This window comes from Mirounga angustirostris, unplaced genomic scaffold (genome assembly GCF_029215605.1).
Source record: "Mirounga angustirostris isolate CCGP_5_RB_7025 unplaced genomic scaffold, mMirAng1.0.hap1 SCAF_14, whole genome shotgun sequence".
NCBI classification, from domain to species: Eukaryota; Metazoa; Chordata; class Mammalia; order Carnivora; family Phocidae; genus Mirounga; species Mirounga angustirostris.
In genome coordinates, this window is record NW_026991722.1 from 73,958,255 (window position 1) to 73,975,412 (window position 17,158).

Sequence of the window (17,158 nt, forward strand, 5' to 3'; positions counted from 1 at the left end):
GGAGCTGGTCTTCACCTGGTGCCCTCTCCTGGGGCCCCGGGCAGCGGAGGAGGGTGCTGAGGAGCAGGTTGCAAGGCCGGGCAGCCTCCCTGCACAGTCACATCTGGAGACACTTCCGCTATTTATGCCCGGCTCCGTGACTCACAGCTGCTCCCTGCTTCCTCCAGGAACTATATTTGGATAGCGGCTGCCTTTCTCCAGGAGTGGGACACGCCACGCCCGCTGGATGCAGTCGCAGGGTCAGGCCAGCCCTTGGGGCTTGTCCCCTGTGCTTGCTCTCTCCCTGCTGTCTGGGGTGAGGTTGACCCAGAAATGAGAACACCGCCCATTCCAGGGCCCTTCATGATGACCTTCCCCCAGGCCCTCATGGGAGCCCCGGTGTCAAACGCTTCCAGGCACTCACTCCAAGAAATGGCTTTAAAATCTAAATGGCAAGTCCTCCAGCTTGTCCCAGACCCACAGTCAAGGGTTTGTCAGTCAAGCGCTCACAGCTCTTCAAAGTCCTGCTTCCTTGTAGCTGCACCCAGAAACATGGGTGAGGGCCTGGTTCAAGTTAAGAAATAGTAAATAGAGGGGCGCCTGGATGGCTCAGATGGTTAAGCGTCTGCCTTCGGCTCAGGTCATGATCCCAGGGTCCTGGGATCGAGCCCCACATCGGGCTCCGTGCTCCACGGGAAGCCTGCTTCTCCCTCTCCCACTCCCCCTGCTTGTGTTCCCTCTCTCGCTGTGTCTTTCTCTGTCATATAAAAAAAAAAAAAAATCTACTAAAAAAAAAAAAGAAATAGTAAATAGAAACCAATCTGGCAGTTCCTCGAACACGGGAGTTACTAGTACAGCAATTCTACCCCTAGGTACGCACATAGGCCAAGAGAAATTAAAACGCAGCTCTACACAAAAACCTGTACACAAATATTCATAGCGGTATTATCCATAACAGCCAAAATGTGGAAACAACCCAAATGTCCATCATTTGATCAACAAAAAAATAAAATGTGGCATATCCACATGAATGAACAGAATATTATTCAGTTATAAAGAGGAAGGAGGTGCGGACACCTGCACCTTGCAAACGCGATGCTCTGAGAGAGAAGCCGGTCACAAAAGACCACGTAGTGCATGATTCCATCGACATGAAATGTCCAGAACAGGCAAATCCACAGAGGCAGCAAGGAGACTGGTGGGTGCCTGGAGCTGGGGGGTGGGGGTGGGGAGTGGACTACTAAGGGGTCACCGTATTAAGTGCACTAATGGGCGTGGGGTTTCTTTTTAGGGTGATAAACATGCTCTGGGATTAGACAGTGCTGATGGCTGCACAGCTCTGTGAACAAACTAAAAGCCATTTCAAATGCATGAATTGCATGGTGGGTGATGTATCTCAGTAAAGTTGTCAAAAAGAAAGAAAAATAATAGGAGGTGAAACCATGGCAAAGGCAAGTAGCAAAGCAAGTAACACTAGTATTTTTTAAAATATATTTTCTACCATCACTATGATCTATCCCGTTATAATCATCAAACCAACAAAGATTCGTACATGCTTGTTATAAAAAATTAAGCAAAGATATATAAAGAGAGAAGAGATATAAAGAGAAGCAAAATGCTCTAGAATGCCCCACCCCTCAGCAATAACTAGTGTTCGACGTCGCGACTTTCAGGATTTCTTCCTTGGTCGCACTAAAGCGCACGTGTAGAAACAGAACACGGGAAGCCTCACGTCCCCAGCTGTAAAATGGAGACCACAGAAGCATCTCCCTGGCGAGAGGATTAAACACCAGCAGGGTTGGCATAAAACTGGATGTGCCGTGAGAGCCCCAGAGAGAAGGGCCTGGCTGCTGTTAGTGGTGCTCGTGTTATTATGGTCCTGTCGTCCCCTGCATTCTTTTTTAGCGACTGCATGGCATTTCGGGATTTCTTTCTCTAAATGCATTACAGTGTGAACAACAGAAATCGTTTTGTCTTGCCCTGATCTCTCTGCAGGGGGACACACTGCTCACTGGTGTAGGGGCTCTCAGCTGACCAGAAAGGCCTCCCTAAAACAGTGGGCCAGAGAAATAACTCCTGATATTCCTGTTTCAGAGCAAATCCGACATACTGAGGGCTTCTTTTCAACATGCAAATCTCCAAATTCCCATGGGGTCTTTATCAGGGCAGACGCTGTGCCCACGACCACTGGCTCAGATTTCTCCTCCTTGTATGGGGAACACTGCACTGCTTGGCCACGGGCCCTCCATCCCAGCTGGGACCATGGCTTAGCCACAAGATTAGCACAAACGGCTTTGGGAGGATTTGTTTATCTTTCCGGGTTTTGTTCTAGATACAAAAGCAATGCAAGCCACATGCTTGTAGCTAAGAAAAATTAGAATATTACAGAAATGTCTATTATGAGCCCCCCTCCCCATATAACCACAACTATCTTCTAAGGAGGGTGGAAACCACTAAATGGGACATTTTTCATTTAAGGACCCTTGAGATGGGCTTATATTGCAGGTTTGGAAACAAGCTAAGAAGAGCCAAACTACCATGGCTAACAGGGAGAATGTGGAGTTCCTGGGGGTTCGCCAGGAAAGAGGTGGGGGCAGAGCACTGAGTCCTGCGTGAGATGAAGGCCAGCAAGGAAGCCCCTGTCAGGGTGATCATCAGGACTGGGAGAAAGGTCTAAAAGGAGTTTTAGGTAAATTGCTGTGAAATGCAGTTATGTGTCTCTTTCTGATCATTCCCAAATTTTCAAGAAAGTTGTCTTGCGTGAGTGGGCTTTGTGGTTTTGTGGAAACTGAGGAATGAGCTGAGTGTGAGGTCTGGAATGACGTGGGGTAGACAGAGTCTGCACACACACACACACACACACACACACGGGAGCCCCCAGGGGAGCCCCAAAACTCTGACTGGCATGGACCAGAGCCAGGTTCCAGCTGGTACCAGAGGTCCCTGCTGACACGGGGTTACACGTACAAAGTAGGAAGTAAAAGTTATCCCAGGGCTCCTGGGTGGCTCAGTTGGTTAAACGACTGCCTTCGGCTCAGGTCATGATCCTGGAGTCCCGGGATCGAGTACCGCATCGGGCTCCCTGCTTGGCGGGGAGTCTGCTTCTCCCTCTGACCCTCCCCCCTCTCGTGCTCTCTCCCATTCTCTCTCTCAAATGAATAAATAAAATCTTTAAAAAAAAAAAAAAAACTTTAGGGCTACTATTAATTACTCTGAGATCAAATAATAATGTCAGGGATTCTACTTTCCTTGCTTTTTGCCAGATATGACCAAAGACCATCATTCATTCATTCATTCATTCACTCATCTGACCAACATTTGCTGAGTGTCCATTATGTGAGCACTTGCCAGGCACACACCTCTCTGCTTACATTTATAGAACTAAATGGTGACACGACTATTAATTCACTGCAAAAACCTATCAGCATTAAACAATGATTGCTCTGCAAGCTAAATAGAAACATAGCCACAAGTAAGCAGGGAACACATGTGACACATGGGCAATGACCCAACACAATACTCCAAAGTCCTGCAGGAAAAGAAAATGATGAAGCTAGAAGACGAAATTTTGTCCTATGTGAACTCAGCTGTAGAAAACTGTGACACCGAAGTTTTGGTTCCTTCTAAAACATTAGAAACCGTGTAAATCTTTCCTTTAAAAAAATGAAGATCTGTAAGAAGAGTAGGCCCTCCCTGACCACACTTTGGCTGTTATGCCCAAGTTCAGTGTTCTGCAAAGAATGGGAAGGGTTAGGAATTCTTCGGGGAGGGCTATATTCTTGTATAATTTGGCTTCAATTTACCACACTGACTAGATTCAAATCCCCTAGGCAGTTAAAATGACGTAAGAGAAATATAAATAATGTACAGCCTGGGTGGGCGGGGGGCACTGGTTTGAATCTCTGTGACTGCGTCTTTTATGTAACCAAGTGTTGAAGGACTCTATTAGTTCCATGTCCTTCTTCATGCAGCTTCTTGGGGGTGGGGGAACAGCTGCATCTTAATAGGAAATGTTTCATTAACCACGACAAAGCCTGGATTTAAAAGTTTCAAAGCCCTGAAAACATATTTATTGAAATCCCTATAAATCTGATGTGAAAACCAGAGACCAAAAAGTTTTCCCTGTGCAGCGTCAGATAGAAACTGACTCATCAACTTATGAAGTCTGCACACTGATGTGGCCACATCTGGGACAGGGGCCTTCGGAAAACATCTCCAAAGAGTGAGCGTGTTTTTTTAGGTGGATTGAAAACCCTGGAGGCCAAGGGATTTATGAAGACCTTCCAGGAGGGCACTGAAACTCTCCTTTGTAACAGTGAGGAGAGATGTCTCCCATAGCCAGTGAAAACCTTACAATCGCCATTTTAATTTCTTTTTGTTTGTAACCTAAGGCTCAATGCCACTTTATAACATTTGCTGCAGACTAACATTTTTTTTCTGGGTACATTTTACTCATCAGCAAGACCTGGAGAGGTTGTTGGGTTTTATTATATTTTGCCAATGACTGGGTAACTGAGTATGCCTTCAGGGATTGCACATGCTTGCTTCTATAGGAAGCAGGAAAAGGATGGTCACTCTGCGCCCACCCTCTGTCTGTAGCACTTCACATGCCAGGTAGTGACTGTCACAGGGGCTAAACACTCAGAATTCCCTTGCCAGCCAAGCAGGACTGCAGGGAGGACACATTTATATGAGCTTAGGGCTGAAAATCAAGACTCCTGAAGGAGGGGTGCCTGGCTGGTTGTTGGCAGAGCATGTGACTCTTGATCTCAGGGTTGTGAATTCAAGCCCTACACTGGGTGCACAGGAAAGAAAGAAAAGAAAGAGAAGAGAAGAGAAGAGAAGAAAAGAAAAGAAAAGAAAAAGAAAGAAGGAAGGAAGGAAGGAAGGAAGGAAGGAAGGAAGGAAGGAAGGAAGGAAGGAAGGGGAAGGAGAAGGGAAGGGAAGGGAAGTGACTTTCAGTCACTTATGCAAAGTGTCTTCACCAGATGAGTCAAGGAAATAATGGACTGGTTTTAGAAAGGAAATTGTGAACAGAGAACCACACAGAGGAACATTCGCCTAAAAGCCTTTTACAATCAACAGGTCCAGAGATGAGGACACGATGATGAAAACAATGATACTGGATGGTATTTTCCAAACATTTGACACGTCCACGTCCTGTGCTAAACAGACGCTCATTTACTCTTCAGTCACCCCAGGAGTTGGGTGCTATTACTATTCCCACTTTACAGATGAGGAAACAGAGACTTGGAGAAGTCCAGGAACTGGACCAAATCGCATGGATGACAAGTGGTTCCAGGCAGGGTTTGCCCCAGAGCCCCCTGACCTGGGGGGCGCTGCCTCCCTACGTGGACGGCTGGAATCTACGGTCTTCAGAGAGACATCTGATGCCTGCGCACAGGACATGTGTGACAGTGAACCTGAGACGCCCCCAGGGGGTGGAAGATGACCCTCTCCCCGGCTAGACGACAGAGTAAGGGACGCCTCAGTTCCAGAGGCCTCCCTGTGAAGTAAGAGTGTGTGGGACCTGCTTCAGAACAGGCCAAGGGTGGAGAGGAAGTTGGTGGGTCTGGATGTAACAGGAGTTGATCATTGTTCAAGTTGACTGATGGGTACGCAACAGTTTATTACACTATTTTCTCTGCTGTTGTCCATGTTTGGAATTTTCCAAGATAAAAAGTTAAATAAAGTAGAAGAGGGGCCGTCTCATCACCTCTGACAGGAAATACTAAAGTGAGAAGAGGGGCTACTAAGTACCGACTCTGTGTGACGCGAGGTGGGGTGCTCCTTGGACCCTCGTGACATCGCTGGAGGTGTGAGCTGCTGCCAGCCTCCTCTGATAAATGAGGTCACGGGAACCCCGACTATAGTTGAAATGACTTGCCGAGGGAGCAGCTAGATCAGACAGGTTCTGGGTCCCTGCACTTCTTACCAACATAGGCTTTTTTCCCCTTCCTCAGTCTGGAAGTTAGGCCCGCCAGTCACCCCAAGAAGCTGGGGATTAACTTAAGATCAATGTTTGGGGAAAAAAAGGAGAAGATGAACTAGAGACACAATAAAGAAGATGAAATGCAGTGGGGGGCGGGGAATGCTGGTGAGAAGTCAAAGCAATATTTCCAAAGTGAAATGAGAAAGAGGTTTCCACAATCAGTCCAGTTGGGGGGATGTTGTCCCAAATGTATACACCTTACTTCAAGACTCCCAATGTCCAGTGACCTCCTAAAGCCTCAGAATCGTGGACCCATTTTCTCCCTATGCAGAATTCCATCTGGAGCCCACTCCTGCTGCCCCAGAGTCCTCAGGGTCAAGGTGGCTGACCCTGCCTCTGATTCCGGGGGGAGCATGGGAGCATCCAGGCGTGGCCAACCTGAGTAGCAGCTGCCCCGAGGACAATGGCGAGGAGGTTGGGGGCAGTGACCGGGGCTCTGGAGTTGTGCCTGCCGAACATGCGCCCAGGGATCCACTGAGAAGGAAGGCAACAGGGAGGAAGGAGAGACTCGGGGAGAAGGACGCTTCCTGGCAGCAGCGTGAGGGCCTAGATTAGGTCATACTGGGCATTACCTCTATCTCTAGACTTGAAATCCTGTGAACCAAAAACTAGTTTGCATTAGGTTTCGGTAACCTGTAACCAAAGGAGAGTCCTGACTAATAATCCTATTTCTCTTTGTCTAATCCTTCCTTGAGCATTAGTGGCCCTAGTAAATACCTCATGGGGCCACTGTTCCAAGGCAGGGGTTTGCAACCCGGGGAGGGGGGAAAATGCAGACTCCCAGGCCCCCTACTTGGATATTCTGACTGGCTTGGTCCAGGATGGGCCCAGGAATCTGTTCTTTTAGTAAGTGCTCCAGGTACTTCTGATGTAGTTTGCTGGTTTGGGAGCTGGTCGCTCTAAGGAACATGCTTTGGAAATACAGCTCTCAGGAACACTTTTATGTGGGTTGCACAAACTTTCTCCATAGTCGCTTCCATTTCTGGGCATGTACTTTTACAAAATGTACATTGGTCAAAAGACCTTTTGAGGAGCTTAGAATACCCGCTGTGCTTAAGGTACTCATTCAAGTCTCTGCATGGGTCTCTGGGCTCTCAGAGCTCATTTTTCCAGATGCTATTTGGAGAATAAAAGTCACCTTCCGGTCATACCCAGAGTACACAAAAACAGGTGGTTCCAGGTGGGCCAGGAGAAATAACGGGGACCACAGCTTACTTCCCTAAAATGCAGCCAGCCAGCCAGCAATGTGGGTACCACAGCTCCACTGGGTTTCAGGCCTTCTGTATGCCTGATGGTGGCCTGCGAAATGTGACATTTTGGGAAAGCTGTTTGGCAGCGGAGCCTTGAAGTTCCTATTCTCTGACCCAGTAATTCTATTTCTAGGACTCGGAGACTGGAAAATAATCAGAGGAGTATGCAAAAACTAGACACAAAGATGCTCCTCACAGCCATGTCTCAGACAGACAAACACTTCAGACAATCTGTGTGTCTGTCAGCTGGGGGCTGGTTCAATTAAGTACAGAGCCCGTGAAAGCATGTCATCTACATCAAACCGAAAAGCTTCTGCACAGCGATAGGGAATTAACAAAATGAAAAGGTGACTTATGGAATGAGAGAAGATATTTGCGGGGTGGCTGGGTGGCTCAGTCAGTTGAGTGTCTGCCTTCGGCTCAGGTCATGGTCCTGGAGTCCTGGGATCGAGCCCCACATCGGGCTCCCTGCTCAGCGGGAACCTGCTTCTCCCTCTGCCTGCCGCTCCCCCGGCTTGTGCTCTCTCTCTCTCAATCTGACAAATAAATAAATAAAATCTTTAAAAAAATTTTTTTTGCAAACCACATATCTGATAAGGGGTTACTATCTAAAATATATAGGGAACTAATACAACCCAATAGCAAAAAACAAAAACAAAAAAACAATTTAAAACTGGGCCAAAGACCTGAATAAGCATTTTCCCAAAAAAGATAGTCAAACGTGAAAAGGTACTCAGCATGACTCATCTTCTGGGAAATGCAAGTCAAAGTTGTAATGAACTCTCGCCTCCCACTGGTCAGAACTGCTCTCCTCAAAGGCAAGAGGTAGGGAGCCTGGGTGGCTCAGTTGGTTAAGCGACTGCCTTCGGCTCAGGTCGTAATCCTGGAGTCCCGGGATCGAGTCCCGCGTCGGGCTCCCTGCTCAGCAGGGAATCTGCTTCTCCCTCTGACCTTCTCCCCTCTCATGCTCTCTCTCTCTCTCATTCTCTCTCTCAAATAAATAAATAAAATCTTTAAAAAAAAAAAAGGCAAGAGGTAAGTGCTGGTGAGGATGTGGGGAAAAAGGGACCCTCATGCAGTGTTGGTGGGAATAAATACAGAAAATGTGACTTATGTTTATATAACGGAGTATTATGCAGCCAAAAAAAGAAAGAAATCCTGCCACTTAGGACAACATGAAGGAAACTTGAGGGTATCACGCTAAGTGAAATAAGTCAGAGAAAGAAAGACATGTATGTGGAATCGAAAAAAACCCCCAAACTCAGAAACAGAAAACAGACAGTGGTTGCCAGGGTACAAACTTCCAGTTACAAGATGAAAAAGTCCTGGAGAATATTAGGTACAGCGTGGTGACTATAGTTAACAATACTGTATTGTATATTTGAAAGCTGCTAGAAGGTAGATTGTAGAAGTTCTCACCAAGAGCCCAAATGTCCATTGACTGACTAATGGATAAAGAAGATACGGTACGTATACACAATGGAATATAACTCAACCATCAAAAAGAATGAAATCTTGCCATTTGCAATGACATGGATGGAGTTACAGTATACTATGCTAAGTGAAATAAGTCAATCAGAGAAAGACAAATACCTTATGATCTCACTCATATGTCAAAGAAACAAAACAGATGAACATATGGGAAGGAAAAAAAGAGAGAGAGAGAGAGAGGGAAATAAACCATAAGAGACTCTTAACAACAGAGAACAAACTGAGGGTTGCTGGAGAGAGGTGGGTGGGGGATGCACTAGACAGGTGATGGGCATCAAGGAGGGCATCTATTGTGATGAGCACTGGTGTTGTATCTAAGTGATGAATCACTGAATTCTACTCCTGAAGCCCATATTATACTATATGTTAACTAACTAGAATTTAAATAAAAACTTGAAAAAAGAAAAATAAATAAAAGTTCTCACCACACACAAAAAATTTTAACTATGTGAGATGATGGATATGTTAACTAACCTTATTGTGGTAATCATTTTGCAACAATACATATATAAAATCACTACACCATACACCTTAAACTATATAAGGTTGTATGTCAATTATATCTTAATAAAGCTGGGGAAAAAAGTGTATTTTTACCACCATGCTCACAAAACAATAGTTACTGAGAATGTTGGTATAAATATATACATATAAACACGTATACACACATGTACCTATATACACGCACAAATCCATACATCTATGTGCATATATATACATATACTCTGTAAACTGTTGATATACATGGACATATACACATGTATGCCATATAATGCCAATTTTTTATTTAAAAATATAGATGTATCTATATCCATATATAAAACAATAGAAGGAAGTCCACCAAAATGTTAACAGTGATTATCTCTGAGTAATTTCTATTTCTGTTTTATAGTTCTATTTTCTAAATCAGAAAAAGTTATAAAATTAAGATATGTCCTTTAAAAATCATGTTTTCGGGGGCACCTAGGTGGCTCAGTTGGTTAAGCGTCTGACTTCAGCACAGGTCATGATGCCAGGGTCTTGGGATTGAGCCCCGAGTCAGGCTCCCTACACGGTGGGGAGCCTGTTTCTTCCTGTGCCCCCCCCCAACTCATGCTCTCTCTCTCTTGCTCTGCTCTCTCTTTCAAATAAATAATCTTTTTAAAAAATCATGTTTTCAGAGAATTATTAATAAATGCAAAATGGTTATAACATCAAGTGGAAATATAGGATAAAAATACATATTCAACATGGTACCAATTAGTTTTTTAAAATTTTATATAACTGTTACATCTGTGTAGTGGGATTATAAGTAATTATGTTCTTCATTTCACTTGTGTACCTTTTCCAAACTTTCCACAATGAAAATGTGTTAAACATTTCGCATCTGAAGGAAAACCCAGTCAATTGCATTGTGAACCATGGTCTCTAGGAAGACCATTTTCCCTGTAGTGCTTATGGTCCCTGGGAGCCCCTTACAGCTGGGCATGTTTTGTGAGGGTCATTAGGACCGAGGGCTTCTTCTGAGCCCCACAGCCCAGGATGAACACCCACCTCCCAGCGGTGCCCCATTCACAACAGGCCAGTGAACAGCAACTAAGCACTGAAAATCACCCCGATAATGACCATTCACTGGGCCTTCCCTATGCTCCTGGGCTTGCACCCCAGGGCTTCACAGGCGTCACCTCTTTGAGCTCAGTGAAGGCCAGTCTGTCTAATTCCAAAACCAAGCTCTTACCGGTAAGGAATAAGACTTTCAGGTATATCTTTATGGTACGTCTGTTTCTAAGGAGCGTGTCTGGTATGCCCAGAACATTCTTTCTGATCCATTTATGTGAGAATAACGTTAAATTTTTACCTTGACCTATAATTATTGCCCCCAGAGGTCATTTTCATAAATAACAGATCCCACTGCTGTTCTTGTTTTCCTTCTACCTACCTTTTCTTCCGATGGGTAAAAGCCAATTGCTCTCATGACAAAAGGAAGCTCTGACAGGCAAATGTGTTCCGACACCTTCCTGGTCTCCATTGTATCAATACCTTGACTACGGAGCTGAGAATAGTAAAAATAGTCTTCCAGCTCCTACGTGGAAATAAAATGGAAACACAACACACATTTTGGCTTCAGTCTGAAGCATCCATTAGGACTCCAAGGACATTTTCTAGAAAGTACATTTTTGAGCTCAGTGGGAAAAAGAGCTTTGGAAAAAAGCGAGAAGGTTCACCCCAGGCACATCTCTTTTACGAACTTAACTAGATGTTACCAGCAAGTGTTTACTCTGAGGACAATTACCCTGTAGAATTTTCCTTCCCTGCCACCAGGCACCAGACCATAGAACGGGGTCAAGTCTTCGCCCCCAAGAGAAACTGCTGCCTCCAGAGCACTAAAAGAGCAACAGAAACATCACCGTTAGAAGGCGCTCACGCCTGGCCCCACGGACTTCTGCAGGGTATCACAGTGCCCATTCAGTCAGGGGCTCTAGAAACCTGTTAGCAAAATTCCCTCGAAAATGAAGCTGAAAACGAAAAATTCCATTTCCATGTGGAATCTGGTGGTGCAGGGCACCCGCCCTAATGACAGTGACACTCTCTCGCTGATGACAGGGCAGGCACTTGGCAATCTGTCTGCAGTCTTTGGGGAACACGGCTCTCCTGAGGGAGGGAGGGAGGGAGGGCTCCTGGTGCTGAACCCACAGTCCTCCCCAGCAGAGCAGCTTCGCCCGAAACGTGAGATCTGCATATGACCAGAGCCAAAATCCGGGATAAGTGCAGGTACGACGCCAACACTAATTGCTTCCATAAAAACTCGGGAGGCCACCAGGGACCCATGCCAGTCAGATAAAAATAACCCTCTGCTCTCTAACACGGGATCAGGCTTTCTAAAAATAGGCACTGTAAATGGTAAGAAAACCTACTTTTTGTAGGAGACTGACTTTGCCCCATACAAAATACACATAATACGAAATCATCATAATAATCCACTAACTGGATTTGGGCTAATCAGGCCATTAGCCTCTTCATGAGGTTATTAAAACACACTTCAGTGTAGACCACAGTGGGGAAGTTGTTAAGTATCCAGAATCTGGAGTCGGAAGGACATGCGTGTGAGTCTTGGCTCTGCCACCTGTAAGCAATATGATCACGGGCGATAACCTCCCTGAGCCCCAGTTTCCCCATCTGTAGAATGGGAATAATTACAGGTCTGCCTCACGGGTGGCTGTGGAAATGGAGTGAAGCCACATAAAGGGCTGGACACAAAGCCCTCTCTTCTTCTCCTGTAATGAGTGTTTGTCAAGGTGTGCTCTTGAATCAGAAAGAGCCGGATATGAATCCCAGCCCCACCACATACTCCAGTGCATGGGAGGGTCCTTTAACACCTGGGAGCTATCTCCAGACACATGGGGATACCACGTGGGGATACCAATAGTCCCTGCCTCACAGAATGGCTATGAGATGAAATCGGACAATGCACGGAAAGCAGTGAGCACAGGGCCTGGCCCAGAGAAGGCTCGGTACAAGGTAGTTAGGGTTATTCTTTTCTGTTGAACTGGGTATTAATATACACCTATGCCTCTCTTCAAAGAGTCAGCCACAAAACCGTCTTGGCCGTCTTGTCAGGCCCTGCATAAGCAGGCTGCATTGGGGCCTGGGGAGGGGCCGGTGTGTTCTCCAGGTGGGTCTGAGGCCCCTCTGCAGCAGGGCCCAGGCCTCCCCCAGCTCTGATATTGGCCATCGAGGCAGGTGTCTAGCTGAGAGGACTCCCCCTCTGTGGCCTCCAGGCCTTGCCCAGGCCCAATCCCAACAGGCTCAGTGGGAGGCCACTTTTAGCCACGTGGCTCTGGAACAGGGCCAGGTGAAGGCCAGAAGTGATGCAGAGGAGACTGTCACTACCAGGAGTGTCTGGAGGCGACTCACAGGAGCTCCGAATGCCCTGGGAGCAGCTCTCTGGTGGTCAGGACTGTCATACGTCTCCTGCTTCCTGGCCACTGTCAACAGACCCAAGAGAGCTGGAGGAACAGGACTGGGGCGGTCCAACGAGAGCTAGGGAAAGAGACCCACTGTCCCTGTGGTCAGAGCTCCAGCTTGTGGGAATCTGAGGACTGTCAGTGGACATGGTCGTGCTGGGCAATGAAACCCAGCTGTACTGAGAACGAAGCCAACAGCAGAGCCAGGCAGAGAGCAAATGCTGAGGGCACGCCGTCCCTGCTCTTCCTGCAGGGTGGACCTGAGGTGTCCATGACCGTCTCATGAATTCCCCTTTGTGCTTAAGCTGGGTTCCTTATGCTTGCAACAAAAAAAGGGCGTCATCAGGGCACAAAGGGGAAGCACATTTATTGAAAACCTACTGTGTGCCAAGACACACAGACAGTACTTCTGGGAAATGAGCTCAATCAGGAGAAGCAGCGAGTGCTGTAACACATGGTAAATGCTCAGCAAATAGTAACTGTTCGCAAATGCTCCCCAGGGGAGGAGGCAGGGGGAGGAACAGCAATGGTAGTAACCATTACTCTCAAAACGGTGATGATATTCCCATTTAACAGATGGAGAAACTGAGACTCAGAAGTTAAGGGACTAGCCTCAGGTCATGCCGCAAGCAGGCAGGAAAGGTGGTATTTGAATCGGGGATTTCTGCTGTCCTCTGAGCACGACAGCAGGACTAGAGGTGGGTGTGAGGTCGAGCATCAAAAAGTAACAGATTTAAAAACAGGTGCAGGACAAGGGGAGCAGAGGGGGGCATGCCAGCAAAGACGGGGCAAAGGCCCAGTGTGTGTGGACTGAACCCTAGGAGAAGATGCCAGGGAGGGAGGGGTGCACCCGGGAGAAGATCGACGTGCTGCAGGGACAGTATCTGGGCCCAGGAGCACCCCGACAAAAATCGTGGGCACGTGAGAGGACGCAGCATCTTAATTTCACCCTCTGACTCAGTCGGTAGACCAGCAGGGAATTGTGTTTGTTTACTTGTTTGGGGTTGTTACATTTCTTCCCATTAGTGAAGCACTGAACATATTAAGACACCAGAAGCAGCAATGAAGTGCTAATTAGTTTATAATGATCCTTTGTCCCCACAACAGATTAAATTGAAATTCTCAGAAGCCTGGACTCTGGCCAGGCCCAGGAAAGCCATTGGAAAGCGGGTGCCTTTTTTTTTTTTTCCTTTAATCTCTACCATGATTATGGAGAAGAGGACAAAAATGAAAAGGAGGAGATTTTGTTCTGTCCCCAGGGTGTCGCTCCCACCGTTCCAGGTGACAGACTAGCTGTCAAGGAATCAAGCAGCTTGTTCTGGGCACACGATCGGGAAGTGCTTTTCAATGTGCGAGCTCACCTCCAGCTTCTAAATTCCCAAATTCCCAAAATCTGCTCTCTTAGCTGAAGGCAGAGGCGAAGGTCAGAGTTGCAACTGCGACCTGAAACAAGTATGGATCCAAAGCAGATTCACCTGGTTAGTTCTGCTCCTATTCAGGTTAAGAGAAGAAGCTTCGATGTCTGCCATAAAAGAGAGATGTGCACTTGGCACATGAATCGAAGGAAGGAAGGATTCTTTAGGAAGGAAGGTGCCTCCGAGCTGTCTGTACCCAGCTTTTGAGTGTGACGCTGCCAGGCAGGAGGCTATCTGAGAGGCAGGCGCTGGGAGAAGGTGCTCAGGGATGGGAACCGGCTCTGCCCTGTGGCAGCTCACGGAGTTTGGGTGGATGAGGGGATGCTGCAGTACTTGCCCTTTTTAGTAAGGCTCTTTAGCAAGGCCTTCATAAAGAATAGAAGAGAGGAAATAGTTAATGTATTGAGCCCCAAGCTCTGCTCTATTCAATCCTTACAAGGATCCTATAAAAGTCCCTATTATTATCCTCCTTTCCCCCCATTTCACAGACAAGGACTCTAAAGGTCAGAGATGTTAAGAAACAGTCCCTAGGTCTCACAGCCAGCAGAAAGGAGGCTCCACATCCAAACCCAGGTCTCTTTGACCTCAAAGTCCGAGTACTCTGTGATACTCAACCCTGGACCCCTCCAGCCTCACCCAAGGCAGAGTCTCAGCTCAGGGCAGGTGGGTGAGAAGAGCAGGCTGGAAACACGTTTCAAATAATACTCTCACTATTGCTGTTACACAGGCTTCGGAGATTTGGGCAAGATCTTTCTAGCTGGTGTGAATTTGCGGATGACAGAGTGGGAAGCATTTCAGGGGCCGCGTGTGAACAAGGTAGAATCACACTGCCTTCGCTGCAAATACCACTGGTCCCTGAAGCAAAACAGTAATCTTTTGTCCGCACACGCATATAGACAGATGTCATGGGGAACAACCCGAGGGCCAGGCCTGAAGTAAGGGCTTCACACCTGTCTGCGTGGCTGGTTAAAAAACGAGGGTCTACTCCTGACACCTGCCTTGTGGGGCTGAGCTTCTCGCCTGATCACGTACCTTAAGTTGATTTCCCACTGCACCACCGATCGATCCTGTCCTCCAGCTGTGAAGGCATAGCAGCCATCGTAGGAAAGGGCCATTCCCGCCACCCCGTTGGGGTGGCATATAACAGCGGATGTCTTGTGTGGATTGCCATCAACTGGTAAGATCTGAAGTCCAACCTAGAGAGGAATATGTCACTGAAAATTCAGATTCAGATAACTGGGCCCCAGGCTCGGGCCCGGCACATTCACGGGTCATCTCCAGTGCCGTTTACCGGAAGGACCTGCGTATCTGTAACCACCTCAGTGTGTGAGAGCCCCCGTTTCATGGGGTTAGAGGTTCACACACACACTGACCCCTGCGGGCTGGTCCCTTAGGAGAGAGACGCCAGGTTGCAGTAGAGACACAGGAAGGAAGCTTTTACCCGTCTTCATAGTCAGACGTCCAAGGTTTTCCAGAATAATTCTGGAATCCTACGATTTTATGCTTTTCAATAGATTATTTTTTTTTAAAGATTTTATTTATTTATTTGACAGAGAGATGCAGGCAGAGGGAGAGGGAGAAGCAGGCTCCCTGCTGAGCAGAGAGTCTGATGTGGGACTCGATTCCAGGACCCTGGGATCATGACCTGAGCTGAAGGCAGACCCCCAACCGACTGAGCCACCCAGGCACCCCTCAATAGATTATTAAACGTAGAACTAAGTGTAGCTAGTTTGCATGTCTTTATAAGATTTTTCCATGTAAATAAATTGGAAAGAAAAAAATCCTTTGGTGACCACATGTCTTTATGGGAGTACAGAAAATGCAATAACTGCTCAGAAATGCTTACTAAGACCCAATTTCCACTAATTTATGGCAATTTTCAGTATCACTGTTGACCGAGATGAAGGAGCTGGGCTTGGCTGTGACACCTGGCATCCCGGAGTCTGATTCTACTTGGGCCTGACTGCTAATCCAACCCCAGAGAGTCATCTCCCCAGGCAGAGAGCAAAGGCTGCTACCTTGTCTCTGTTAATAAACACCATGTAGCGTTTCTGCAGTTCCAAGGCGGTTTTCACTGGGAGGATTTGTATCTGCTCAATGGGAGACCCAAAAACCGGCCCAAGAAGTGTCTTTCTGCATGAGAAAAAAAAAAAGAAACATTTTTTTTTGAATGCCACAAATCTGATCGTAGATCATACACATTTTGCATTCCCAATTTCTTGTCCTGTCACTCAGCGAAGAACCTCCCTCTCAACCGCTGCTAACAGCTGCCGTAAATAAGAGGCAACAGCTCCAAACAGTAAATGCTCCAGGGAAAGTCTGATTGTGAAGAATGCTTTCGTGGTGGAGGCTCTGAGTTTCCTCCTTGACAGCTGAGTGAAGGGAACATTATGCCTCAAGAATGTGTACAGGAACAAGGGACGAGGAAAACGCGGTGAGGAAGTGACATGCGTTGCCAGGATGTAGGAAGACACCCCTTCCCCAGTGGCAGGCCAAGAGATCAGAATGAGGTGCTGTCCGTGGCTCGAGACCCCTGACATACAGGTCTACAAGCGCAACACGCAAACTTCCCAAGCACTGTCTGGGAAAATAATTGTGATGAATGGTGCCCCAGCAATGGTCAGACTTCTTTAACTCAGACTCTGGTAGGAATCCGATCCGAGGTGAGGTTACGGCACATTACCCTAAGCCCAGAGCAGTACTTTCCCTGAAGCGAGCAAAACAGGAATTTCAGGACCCCCGGCTCACACAGGTACCTTCTGAGGCCTCAGGGAGTCCTGCTGTGTTTTATTCTTAATTACGTATCCTTTTTTTTTGTTTAAATATTTTATTTATTTGACAGAGAGAGAGATAGCGAGAGCAGGAACACAAGCAGGGGGAGTGGGAGAGGGAGAAGCAGGCTTCCCGCCAAGCAGGGAGCCCGATGTGGGACTCGATCCCGGGACTCCGGGATCATGACCTGAGCCGAAGGCAGACGCTTAACGACTGAGCCACCCAGGCGCCCGTCCTTTTTTTTTTTTAACAGGGCCCACAAAATTGAATACGCTTCACATCCCACAAAAGCTGGATCTGCTCCTGTGTAACCAT

The 17,158-nt window shown here is 47.1% G+C and overlaps 1 protein-coding gene across 1 annotated transcript in view; it reads right to left on the reverse strand.

The window, feature by feature from the left end:
* Nucleotides 1-17,158, reverse strand: part of CFAP251 (cilia and flagella associated protein 251) — a 70,114-nt gene that overhangs the window by 13,925 nt on the left and 39,031 nt on the right. The window contains exons 17-20 of the mRNA XM_045887719.3: nt 16,090-16,204; nt 15,104-15,267; nt 10,985-11,075; nt 10,631-10,774 (exon numbers count right to left, since the gene is read on the reverse strand). Of these exons, the coding sequence (XP_045743675.2) occupies nt 10,631-10,774; nt 10,985-11,075; nt 15,104-15,267; nt 16,090-16,204 (514 nt within the window). The remainder of the gene's footprint in view (nt 1-10,630; nt 10,775-10,984; nt 11,076-15,103; nt 15,268-16,089; nt 16,205-17,158) is intronic.